This window comes from Harpegnathos saltator, unplaced genomic scaffold, assembly GCF_003227715.2.
Source record: "Harpegnathos saltator strain DR-91 unplaced genomic scaffold, Hsal_v8.6 scaffold714, whole genome shotgun sequence".
Lineage (NCBI taxonomy): Eukaryota > Metazoa > Arthropoda > Insecta > Hymenoptera > Formicidae > Harpegnathos > Harpegnathos saltator.
Window position 1 is genome coordinate 103603 of NW_020230554.1, and position 13224 is coordinate 116826.

At 52.6% G+C, this 13224-nt stretch overlaps 1 protein-coding gene across 1 annotated transcript in view; it reads right to left on the minus strand.

Moving 5' to 3' along the window:
- The window catches only part of LOC105185946 (uncharacterized), a 37275-nt gene extending 25039 nt beyond the window's left edge, over positions 1-12236 (minus strand). The window contains exon 1 of the mRNA XM_011145828.3: positions 11548-12236. Within this exon, the coding sequence (XP_011144130.1) occupies positions 11548-11799 (252 nt within the window). The 5' untranslated portion in view covers positions 11800-12236. The remainder of the gene's footprint in view (positions 1-11547) is intronic.
- Between the last annotated feature and the right edge of the window lie 988 nt (positions 12237-13224).

The following is a 13224-nucleotide window of genomic DNA, read 5'->3' on the forward strand; positions in this document are numbered from 1 at the left end:
TTTGCCTCTTTCGTCTCTCCCTTTCGCGCCTTATCTGTCGGCGGGGGGCGGAGGTGGTTCAGACGCGGAACCCCGCATTCGTTAAATCCACCAGCGCGCCAGTACGTCCCGTGAGTCGTGGAACGTGCCCGCATGACTCTCCCTTCGATTCGTTGCACCTACGAGCTCGCGATAAAATCGCGACTTGCTCCGCGCTTGTGTGCACATCTGCCCCTGCCTCTTATCAGTGGCACGAAAAAAAGAAAAAAAAAAAAAAAGAAAAATAAACTCACGGTACATAAATTATTCTCGCTTCCGGAAGAGAGCGGTTCCCCTTGCTCGAGCGGATCGTTCCTCAAGCATTTCGCACCGAGCTCGGTGAACGAAAATATGTCCGACGACTTTTCCGATTCGCGTGACATATTATGTAAATATGCAATCTCAAGGTGCGTAACTTTCGATTGTCGTATTGTCGGTCGCGGGAGGAAGTTACGTGAGTGTTTGCGCTGAATGAATTATCTGTCGCGGCGGGAAAACCGGACATTAGTCATATTTATGTATATATTTCGTTGTCGGATGCACGAGTTTTCCCGAAACGCGCGCCGCAGCGTCCGATTTCGCGCGAATTGAATATCTCAAATAGAAACCTTCCGGCCACGTAGCGTCAGATCCAGGAAGAGACGCATTAGGAGATGTATTCCGGTGCACGCGCGCGCGTGTATATGTGTGTATATGTGTGTATACAGCGTAGACGAGCGTGTATTCCGCGCTTTTCCAGGAGCGTACACGTACGCGTCTGGCACGAAATGCTTTTTTTTGCGCGCCGGTTGAATTCCGCTCGCGAACGAAAAAGCTCGCAAAGGTAAGAAAGTTTATACTTATGTAGAGTAAGAGCCAAATATTTCACGTGTGGCGGCAGCGCGGCTAATCTGGCGAAGAGGTTGATAATAAAAAGTGGAGGGCCGGAGAAAAATAGCGATATGAGTCATTTCGGCGAAACGTTCCGCACACACGTGGACGCGCCCAAGAGAACGCGTCAGAGAGTGAGCTTGGGGGGAGTGAGGGGGGGGGACAGGGACGAAGGGAAATATTTGTGCGTACGTGCGTGCGCGAGCGAGCGAGCAGGACGGGCCAAGTTGAACGAACTCGTGCGTGGGGACCGAAGCTCGCTAATTTTTTAAAGACCCACCAGCGACCAGTATTTCTACTATCAAGAGGCGCCCCTACCGACGCGACGGTGGTTCTGCTGCGTAATAGCGCCGGATTTTCGCGGCCGTTCGGGCGGAATCCCGAGGTAGAACGTCGCAGAATCGCACCGCTCCGGCGAAAACGCCGGCGGCCATTGGGGATTTTTCCAAAAATCGCTGTGTTTTCCGGAGACGGAACTCGACTCTCGCCGGCTGAAAGTCGACTCGACGGCGGTATTTTCGTCGTCGCTCCGCCAAATCGAGCGGGATCAAGCGGGGTCCACGAGACATAGAAGTCGTAAAGTCGTAAGGTTGTGTATAAGAAAATTTATATATTACAATTGAAAATTTATATATTACAATTGATTATTCTTCGAGCGCAAAAGCAGAATAATCGACTGCGAGATTGGTCAATTTTCTTACGACCTCAGGACCTTACTTTACAATTTCTATTTGTTGTAGATCCCGTCTGTTTAATGCTCAAGATTACAAGCTGCTTCCATTGATAGCGCTTTGTCACACGTTATATGTCGGACGGTGGACAACTGCGGAGGAAAGCTATTTCCCGCGGATAAAAAAATAAACCAAAGCGCCCGCCGCGGGTCGATCGTAAATCCTTTATCGCGCAGAAACCGATCTTGATAAAAATCCGCGCAGAGCCGGGTGTGTCTACGTGTTGGGCGCTAATGAAATATTTGTATACCGAGTGCGCGATACGAGTGTTTGAGTAGCAATTAATAGTCGTTTGAGCGTCACGAAAGGGTCCAACGTTCAAGCGGCGAAGCGTATGTTAACGAGCGGGTATTTGTTGACACGAGCAGCAAGAAATTTCCAACATCGAGCTGTCCTCGCGAATGATCCGGCTTACTTCCGGGAGAGGAGCTCGTGTGTTCGTGAGTTCGCCTTCTCTCCGAAGGCGTGACCGTTTCCATGTCGCGGTCGGATTAGTCCGATTGAACATTGTCGAAAGAGCTAATTGACAGCTCCGAGACACAGAAAACTTTACCTCACGTCCGGTCACCTTGTAGTCCAAGGTTCTCCGCAGAGAGCGGCGAGATCTAGCGCACATCGCGTTTCGGTAAACTATGTGCTTGCACAGTGATCGGGGGAACAAATTGCGAGGAGGACGAGGAGGGCGAGGAGTCGTCGGCCGCGGCGGCGGCGGCGGCGGCGATGGTAGTAGTGGTGGTGGTGGTGGTGGTGGTGGTGGTGGTGATGGTGGTAGTGGTGGTGGTGGTGGTGGTGGTGGAGGCATTTGGCACGGTAAATTAACGAATCGGCCGTTTTCCCCCGTCGAGCCCGCGGCCTGTGTAATTTCGACACGTGTACGAGCACCAAGGCCGAGGCGTGTCCCGAGACGCGTCACGCGAATAAAAAACGGAAGTGTCGCGAATAAATGTACGCTATCATAGCGGAGACACGTCGACGAGCGGCCCGGCGACGAGCGATTTTTGCGGCGCAGCGCGGACGGATGATTTCGTCGTTCGTTCTGAACGTCGCATGTGCGTGCGTGCGTGCGTGCGTTTTCGTACGCCGTGATTTTCTAACGAGACACGCGTATGCACGTGCCCGACATGAGAGCACGCGCGTGATGTCAGCGTGTACGTCTGGGAACAGCTGACCGCATTCCACGATAATTGTTTTGCATAATCGCGGTGGAAGCGGCGGGCCTCGCGGAACAGGAGAAAGAGGCCGACGTTCACGAGAGAGAAGGGGGGGGGGGGCGGAGAAAGTAGAGGGGAGAAAATTCGAAAGGGCCCTACTATCGTCGGTGACGATGAGGGGGTGGGGGCCGGAGAGAGATAGGCGAAGAAAGGCGAGGTAGGGACCCAGCGAACCGACGACGGCCCTGGTCCGGCCGTCGATAGTTCCGCGACCAGCGTGTTAGCTTTTAAAGTTTAAAGATCCAACCGCGCGACGGCGACGGCGACGGCGACGGCGGCGGTGGCGGCGGCGGAGGCGGTGTCTAGGCATGTCAGCGGTGCTCAATTCGCGTGGCGTCGCGACGAATTTAGCATGAAAGATCGTTACGTGCTCTCGTAAACCCCTCCAAAGGGAATTATTTATCTTTTCGTATCGCTTATATCCCGCGGAGCATCCACGTCTGTCGACATTGCAGCCGAGCAATTCCAAGATGCAGACGCAAGGGAGGAGGAGGAGATCGCGGATAACGCGCGAGACAGAAGAGACGGAAGATTCGCGGAGAAATATCCGCAAAAGGACGGCCGAGGAATGCCACGGGACAAGCGGCGGCCACCGGCCGTATTTGCGCCGTATATGGTCTTGTTTAGCAGCATCTTGCCGCGTCCCACGCGACCCACATTATGATCTTTCGCCAAGTCGCGGCAGCTGCCTTTCGGCGAACTCTGCTTCAGGGTCTAGGATCAAGTAGTAGAACGGCGCGATTACACAAGACGCGGGCTCGCCTCGCAAATTATTTCATCCGCGTACCTCGATGGAACAGAGATTCGACGGTATCGCACCGCGCGTACGCGGCAAATAGAGAAAAGAGAACAGGACTAATATGACGTAACAGCGAAACCACGCGCGTTTTATCTATCACGCGGAGCGTACAACGCGACGTCGCCGGCGCGTCGGCTGTTCGGTAAACTACGAACGTAAGACATTTTGCAATCCCGAGCGCGAGCGTCTCCGAGAATGGTGCGTCGCACATAGTTGTCGCGTGACGTCGCGTGGCGGTGAAACGACGCCAACGACGAGCGACCCCGAGGAACGGCGATACGGAGAATAATAAAAAGGGAGTGAGAGAGGGGGGAAGGAGGGGGAGAGAGAGAGAGAGAGAGAGAGAGAGAGAGAGAGAGAGAGAGAGAGAGAGGGGGGAGAGACCAACGCACTATCGCATTGGTCATCCGCGGTTCCGCGAAAAACCCGAGCGAGCAAATATCGCCGGCGCGTTTGCTGGGCGTTCACGCGCGCGCGATCAATTATACTCGCCGTGTCGTTTCACGAACAGCTCAGATAAGACGGCGAGAACAATAATAGTCCATATGACGTCGACGCCATGATGTAATTGCATTTCGCCTTAATCTGGCAGTTTCCGTTTTTCCCCCCTCTCTTTCTCTCTCTCTCTCTCTGCCTCTTTACGAGCCGATTCGTTCGAGTTTCAGCCGCGTGAGCTCTATTACAATCCGAGTCCCGCGAGCTTTGATATTTTTCAGTCTAAGGTTCAATTACGCGCCGCTGTGCAACGGTCGCAGATACTCGACTCGCGTGCAGCACGGATCCGACGCTGGTTTTTCCCGCGACGTGCGTCCGCTTTCGACCGACTCGAACCGACTTGCGTTTTTCCTCTCTCGCGTTATCGGATCGGGCAGATCGAGTTAGCGGAATGAGGAGGATCGAGAAACACGACCGAAATTAATTTCCGCGCGACCTTCGTGATGGCGACGGCGACGGCGACGGCGACGGCGAGTCGCAGGCGAATTCTGCCTGCATCAGCGCGCCTGCCGTGATAAAATAGAAGGCAGCGAAGAGAGGAATATTTTCCGCGATGATCCACTTCTATCTCTACGTCCGGCAGAAAGATCGAGAGAGAGAGAGAGAGAGAGAGAGAGAGAGAGAGAGAGAGAGAGAGAGAGAGAGAGAGAGAGAGAGAGAGAGAGAGCACGAAAGAAAATGGCGTTTTCGATGACGTAACTGCGAGCACGACTCGCGTTGACGCGATTGGTCACAGCCAGATTGCTCATCCGCAGTTTATCCTATACACGGTTCTCGTTACCGGCGTGCGCTATCGCGTGGACTATGCTCGACGTCTCATTTTGCACGATCTATAATCCGACGGGAGGGGGAACGCGCCGATATATTTCAAGACTCGCTCAAATTCCCGATAATAAATATTGAGCCTTCCCGACGTTCCTTCATCCCCGGGTGTCTGAATGGCTCGTCGAAAATAAAGATGACGTGCGTCTCGTTCTTGTCCCGAAAAGCATCGACGCGCAAGACACGTGGCTGTCGCTCAACTGTGTAAAAAAGAATAGAAACAAAAAAGAAAAAAGAAAAAAAAAAAAGAAAAAGAAATCCGCGACGATCGAGACGCGTACCGAGACTAATACCGATGACGCGTATACCACGATGTTGCCGACGATGCTTCGCGCGTTCTCTACGCCGAAATGCTTCTTCTTCGATCGATGGTAACCTCTCGGTCGCGCGGGCGGCCAGGCGGTTCTACGACGACGACGACGACGACGACGACGACGACGACGACGACGACGACGACGACGACGACGAGATGAGAGTATCGCGGACAAATGTCGATACTATCGGAAGCGTCGCGAGAATCCCTCGGTGTAACGGGGCGTCCCGGCGATTACCACTATGGGAATTCTAATTAGAGATAATGACGTCATTAAGGTCTGAGCCGCGACGAGACGGGACGGTCTACTGCGCTTACTGTACATACAAGCCCTATTCCACACGCGCGCTTACACACGGCCGTGTACCCGCACGCGAAACGAGCTTTGTTCGCGTCCTACTCGCGCCGGCTCTCATGCGAGCGCACTGTTAAACTACGTTGCAGAGAGAGAGAGAGAGAGAGAGAGAGAGAGAGAGAGATTTGCATCGCTCGTCCGTAGTGGACGGAAAAGGAGGAGGAATATGCTTCGTGCACGGCCTTCTCGCCATTAGACAGGGCAAATGTCAAACTTGCGATTCGCCGACTCGAAGCAAGTCAGCGGGCAGAGAGAGAGAGAGAGAGAGAGAGAGAGAGGAGGGGATTTATGCAATTTTCCCGAATCTCACTCGATCCAAATTTGCCGGTGAAGAAATTCGCGCATTATATCCGATAGTGTGTATTGCCGATATGCGTTTCGCCGCTCGCTGGGAGCGACTCTCGCGAACGCGGAGCACGGTCGCGTCATGTCCGGAATAGTAATCGCGCACGAAAATAATGGCAGCGCGCGCGTTATCTCTCGTTTCTGCGCGCATACATTACGATGCACGGAGTCATTCCGTGATTCATGACGTTGTTAAAGCAGTTCGCGGAATTACCAGTAACGGATGCGTTACCGGAGGACTCGACTCGCGACGACGGACGGCAGGAATTCGCAAAGCGGAATACCGCGAGAAAAATGCCGAAAATTCCCACGCTACTTCCAAGCGATTATCCATCAGCGATTGTGCTCACGTGCGCGTGCGCACGCGCTATTTTCCAACCGACGCTTCATTCCACGTGAAAAAGAGAGAAATTTGCGCGGAGAGATCGACAAAGTGTGGTGAGAGAGGTCGCCAAGATTAGAGAATATTGAGCGTGAATTAACGATGCCGCTTGATTAATGCCTCGTACAAGCAATGTGGCGATAGTTGGGGGCAATTATCATAAATTTCTACCACCTGTGCACCGCCCTCGTCCGGCTTGTACTCATAAAAAAAAAAAAAAAAAAAAAAAAGAAAAAAAGAAAAACACCCGACGCGGCTCGCGACGCGACTCGTCGGCGTATCGTCGTCCCCTCGCATATTTCCGCGAGCGCGCGTTGAATAACAGCGTCGTAACAGAACGTCGCGGCGGTGACACAACTCGGTTCGAGTTAAGCTCGACTCCTCGACAAGCAACAAAGCGACGTGCACGCGGGACGAGGGGCGAGAGAAAGGGCCGCGGCTGACGTCCAAGTCATGTGCAGAGTCTCGCGTGTGCGTGCATGTGATTCCGAGCGCGTCCTCACACGCATGCATATGCTCGCGCGGCGCGTACACGCTTCCTCCGCTTCGTCGGTGCGTCTCCGCAATCGTCGTCTCCTCTGTCCTTCTCGGCGGCGCGTCGCGCCGCGTATCTCTCTCTCTCTCTCTCTCTCTCTCTCTCTCTCTCTCTCCCTCTCTCTCTCTCGTTTCGTCCTGACGACGTGACGTCAGTGCAGATACCTGTTGCATGCGACGTGCCGCGGAGAGAGAAGTGTCGGTGCGTGCAACGAGCGATCGGGCCGGCGCGGCGTCGAAGAAACGAGAAAGAGAAAGGAAAGAGAGAGGGAGAAAAAGATAGCAAATGATAAAGGCGGATAAAGATTGCTTCTGCCTTGGGATCGAATCCCCTCGGAGACACGGTATTAATTACAATTATAGCTGAGCTAAAATTACTTGCAGGGAGCAATTACTGTTAAAATATTGCAGCGAGACAGGCGCGCGCGAAGATGAGAGAATTCATTTACCGTAGAGTCTGCAGAGAAATCAAGGAAGCGCGATAAAATGACACGTAATTCGTAAAGAATTCATGTCTGAGGAATAAGCGGAACTGGCAGAGGTAATTGCAAAAATTAACTTGGGATTATAATGTGCGCGTGGAACGGAGTGTTCACAATTACACGGAATTGTTTGCACTTTCTATATTTACAGCCATGTAATAAAAGTAGAAAAAAGAAATAGAAATAGTTACCGTGTAGGCCAATTGGAATATTAAATAGCGGTGTAGAAAGAAAAAGAAGGGACCGAAGAGCGAGCAAGAAAAATGACCCTTAAATCACGCGTGCGAATTAAGGACATCGGTTCTCAGACTGGCTGCGGACCTGTCGGCGCCCTTCCCGACCAAGATACTTCCTTTAATCTTTTTTTGTACTTTTGTCCCCCCTCCCTCTCATCCCTGAGTCACCGCGCCGCGTGTAAATCCAAATTGGCGATTTCAGGCCTGATTATGAAACGGATCGAGGATGCAGCGAGGACGAGACGAGTATCAATTATTGCAACGAGAATGTAGAGCTGCACAATCGGCGGCAGTCGCAGCGTTGAAAAGTTGATCGAGTCACTCTCCGTAGAAACACCAAGAGGAAAATACAGATCGCTTTACGGAGAGATTCCTCGGTTTGTGGGACGCAACACGCACCGCGCGCGCGATCGGTTCTGCTTGATGGAATACTTTAGGATACTTTAATCCGTCCATCTAACCGACGAATACATGCGCCAAACGTTCTATTTTTACGAAGTATCTCTCAACGGGATATCGCGATATCCTTGGCGTCGCGATCGATACGTCCCAGGAAATCGTCTCTTTATTCTCTCCTCGCGATGCTCGTTTAATGCAACATTGATTCTCTACGGACGTAGTCGTCATTTCAGAGCGCGGTAGCAGTCACGCCTGCAGCTCACGCGCGTCGTTAATGTCATTAGCAAAGTAGCATCGAGGACGACGAATCGTTTCGCTAGGCTCGGCTTTTCGGGGGGATCGGGATCAACGAAAATAGACGAGGCACGGGGCCACCGCCTCGCTTGGACGGCCGCCAATAATGTGGCGCCGCGGAAAAATTTTTACGTCCTGAGTGGCAAATCTCAGACACACACGCGCGCACTCTCTCTCTCTCTCTCTCCTTCTCCTCCTCTAGTTTCGCACGAATCACTTTCCGACCACGCGTGCGTCTCTAATGCGTCCGTGCAACCTGCAGTCGCAGAACAGAATAAACCGCGCGAGCGATCTGTCGGGAACTATCGAGAGCGCACGTAAGCTTTCACCTGCGTGATCGATACCATTCGGCGTCAATCGACGGATATTGGTTTCAATTTGAGACCGAGACCAATTTCACCAGGCATTCGCCAGGCTGACTTTCCAGGCTGCAAGATCAAACATAATAATTCGGCTCGAGCGTGTGTCGGAAAGCGCGATGAAAGACATTCCATTGCAATTCATTCTGCAATAATGTCCGCCGACCCGACGTGTCGAATAATCATCCGCTCGTCCGCTCGTTGCACAACTCGGAGATTCGGTACTAATAACAATTCGTTTCCGCGAGATATTAAATCGACGACCGATCTGCTGCGTCACGTCAGAAGCGAGAGAGGAACGAGCGATCGTATCTGCGAGCGCGAGCGCGGAGAAACGTGTGTAGTCACTCAAGCGGCACTCGCGCAATTTGGAGAAGAAATTATCGCGGCCAACGTTGATAAAAAGCAAACAGACCCACCAGCCCGCGCCATGATAACCGCGAACGCGCGTATTATTCCGCAACCCTTCTCATTCAGCGGCTCTCTAATCGGGCCGTCTTATCGAGCCACGGAAACGACCTGTGACTTTTACGTACGCACGATGCGCGGATTGTCACGCGCTTTAAGAGCGTCGCTCGTTCCTTATCACCGCGCGATAATTCACGAAAAACCAGCGAGAAGCGAGTGAGAAAGTCGCGCGCTCGTTTGCGGGCTGTATTCATCCGCCGAGCCTACGAGCGACGCGGCGCAGTGTGTATCGATTGTAATAATGTTGCAATTTTACGTAACGAAGCGAACTTTGTCGCGTGAACGCACATACAGTCACTCGGCGCGATAATTCGATGCGATAAGGACGCCATATTCCGGTGGATCAAACTCAGCGGCTAAGCCCGGTAAACGACAAATTAAAACGATTATTACTCCGAAAGAAACTGGCGCATTAATTAAACGATACCAATCGCTCGATCGTGCCGCTCTGATCCTCGCCGATCTTCCGCGAAAATCCGCGATTTCGCGACACCCTCTCGTGCATCTCACTCGTGCCGCCAAAACAACGAAGCAGCGAAGCAGCAGCAACACCGGACTTCCGTTATCGGCGAGAGACCGCGGGGAATGCGGTTGAGAGCCGCTGTCCTAGAACGCTCCGGTCGCCGGCACAGAAATAGAACGGTCGGACCTTAACGCGCACTTTTGCGCCTTTATGTAACTCGGCCGAATTTATGGCCGTTATCTATTTAATAATACGCGGATTTACTCGTGCCATTCGCGAAGATCAAACGATCCCACGCGCGTACTCGCTCGCTCACTCACGAGCGTGCGTGCGTGCGTGCGTGCCTGCGTGCGTAAGCGCGCGGGCTCGCGGCGCGCACACATGCGCGCACGAGAGAGCTCGACGTAAATTTCGCGCGAGTACGTTCACCTCTTCGATCTCATCGCTCGTTCTTCACGGACGCTTGAATGTCGAGTTGTTAATTCTCCTCGCTCGAGGAACATCGAAAACTACTGTTCGATCGACGGCTGGCTGTCTAAATAAAGGCACGTTCGCCGCGTATCCGCCGCCCCGCGTACGCCCTCGTAGCCGTCTTTCGTCGCGCTCGCTGGACTTCCCCGTTTCAGACTACACGCTCCTCTTTCATTTATCCGCAGGTATCGACGATACCTTTGAAATTCTAACGACGACTCGATGGGATGGCCGAGCGCGCCGAGAGTCCGGGGGATCGCCGCGCGCAAATTCGCGTCGGCCGGGTAAATCGTAAAATAAAATTCAGGCGGAATTCGTTTTATACCGCACGCGCGCGCGCGCTTTACATACGCAACGCGCGTATGCTGAAAAAAGTTCCGTCCTTGTAAGAAGATCGATACGACAGAGACGACGCATTTAATACATTGATGGTTTTTAATCATGAAAAACATTAATACTTTTTAATCAAGAAAAAAGCTGCTGCTCTCAATACGCCCTTAAATCATCGTGCTCGTTAACTTTGAGTGCAAAATTTCAGGATGGCAGGACGATGGAATCGGACGCCTCGGGATGCGAGAACGTTGAAATTATCATGTTAGGTGCGAAATGTGACGAACGATTCGACACGGCGAAATGAAAACAGCGGAGAGAGCGTAGCGCTGTTAATAATAAATAACACAGTCGGCGGTACATTGTACCAGCCGCTGTTAAGAAGGGACCTAGTTGTGCGCGAAGTTAGTTGGTCATAGTTTAAGCCCGTCCATCTGCCGTGTCATCCAATTGTCGATCTATACCACGCTGTTCACGCTGGTAATTGGTAACGCCGCATATAATTGGCGCATTAGCAGATAACTGCATTCCTCAGGCTTTCCCACCGACCTTGTCTCGCTTCTCTTTCGTACAACGGCGCTCACGTTTATTAATCATTTCTTTTTATCCGCGTTGCACGACGTGCGAGCGTGAAACGCTCGGCTTGACACGGTTCTAAGGCGAGATAAGGCAAAGTGAGGTAAGTTCTCGACTTCTGTGCAAGCAGAGACTTTTGCATAAAAATCTAACTTGCTGATATAAAAAACGCGCATTCTAATCGACGATAGCGAGTGGTAACTGCAAACTTTTTGATATAAGAACGAGCGGCGTTATAAATCACATTCGCGCGATTTTTACGAGGGGAAACTCACTTGGACGGAATCGTTTTCTTTTTTCAGCCCCTCTCTCGTTGATTTTTTAGCTTAAGCGGTTTCGCTTCGTCAAGGAATAATTTACAGAGGAAAAAGTCACGCGAGATATACGCGCACTGTTGCTAGCTAGCTAGCTAGCTAGCTCGCTCGCTCGCTCGTTTCGCACGCTTGCTTGATTCGTCAATTTCCTGCGACGTCGAATCGACGTAACGGAAAGGACAGGATGACGGTATTCCGGCGGGGCGAGTCGTGCGCGTACGTCATTTCTCGCGACGGATATTTTTTCACTCGTTAATAAGGTGCTATTGATATAACGTACCTTTGCTCGCGCTCGGTGTCTTCCGTGACAGCTGCTGTCGTCGGGACGATTTCCTGCGTTGCCTCTTTCTCCCCTCCGCCTTCTCCCCTCGTCTCTTCCCCTCGTGGCTCCCCAGCCGTCACATGGCGTGGAGATGATCGTCACATCGGCGGGCACGTCGTGGGAAATCCAAATGCAGATACAGCGGAGAACGGCGATGGTAGTCGTGTTGCGCTGTCGCGAGGCGCAAACTCCCGCGTTACGCGCGAACATCGAGAGACGACGGCAAGGTCACGCGCGCGCGCGCTTACGACAACGGGACATTTAAATTATCACGGAATCCGGAAGCCGGCCGCGTTAGGTTGGGTTCGTTCGATTTTTACGCCGACAGCGCCGAGACAACGGCCCGCCGAATCACCCCGTCGTGAGAGAAGGCGTGGGTGACGGAGAGGAGGACCATCGCGGACCATCTTGACCGGAAAGATCGCGTCAGATCCGTCGCAAAAGGCGCGCGAGCTGTCAACCATTTCCACCGTAGATAACCGGCTGGCAGACGGACGAGGACTGAGTGGAGCAGCCGATCGCTCGCGAATCCCCTCTCTCTCGCTCGCACGTTCCATCCTTCCCCTCCCTCTCGTTCATTCGGCGGTTCTCACTCCGTCTCATTCTGTCCTCTCCCTCTTTTCATACCCCTCCCCCCCCCTCTCGCTCTTGCTCGCTCACTCACTCTCTTTCTTTTTCTCTCTGCTCCGACTTTTTCTCACCCCGAGCCCCGCCGCCCCTTGGTCACCCCTTCGCGACACGTCGCTGCGAAACGTGCGTGGTGGCGCACGACGGAAGGGGTACGCACGAGGTCGGAAAACACGGAAATCACACGGGGCTGAGAGAGACGCGAGGAGACGTCGTGACGTGCGCGAGTTTACTCGCGTGAAAATTCCCCCCGCTGACTCGATAGTTTACACTTTGGGCCGCGGTCGGACGTATTTACGGAACTGAGTAATGATGACAGGTCGATTGTGAGAGAAGTATCGGCTCGTGAAGTAAGGACCCGGTTAACCGTGATTTCGCAAAATATCGAGCGCTGTCAACGGCCATATCTCTATATTTGCCTAGTATTCGTGGAATCGCGTGTCGAACGGTATGAAATGTTTCATTACTGTTTCCACTCGGAGCAACATGTGTCTCGCGAGGAGAACGCTCGCGACGGCAACGCCGACTGCGAACGTTGCCGTGTTGTCGTGACACGGACAGAAAACGTTTATTTTACGACAGCTCGCGGAACGGCGCGGACTTTGCGCCGACGCGAATGTATTTTCTCGCGCGCAACTTTCATTGAGCGTGCGGTTAGGGTTGGCGTTTGTCGGTTTCGTGATCATTTAAATGCGTGCCATACACGAGGGATATCATTACCAGTACCACTTCCGGATTCAAAATCTAATCTTTCGTAAAAAGAAAAGGAAACAAAAAAAGGACCAATGGTAAATGTAAGTGAATTGAAATTTACGAGACGACATCGAGTCGATCCGATCAAAGACGATGGATCTATCGGGTTTTAGTTTGAGTGTTTTTGGAAGTTCGGCCATCGTGTTGCACGTACGAGAGAAAGAGAGAGAGAGAGAGAGAGAGAGAGAGAGAGAGAGAACTGGAACGCTGGGTCAATGAAATGCGATTTCAGCCCGAGCGAGCCGCGGTGAGCTC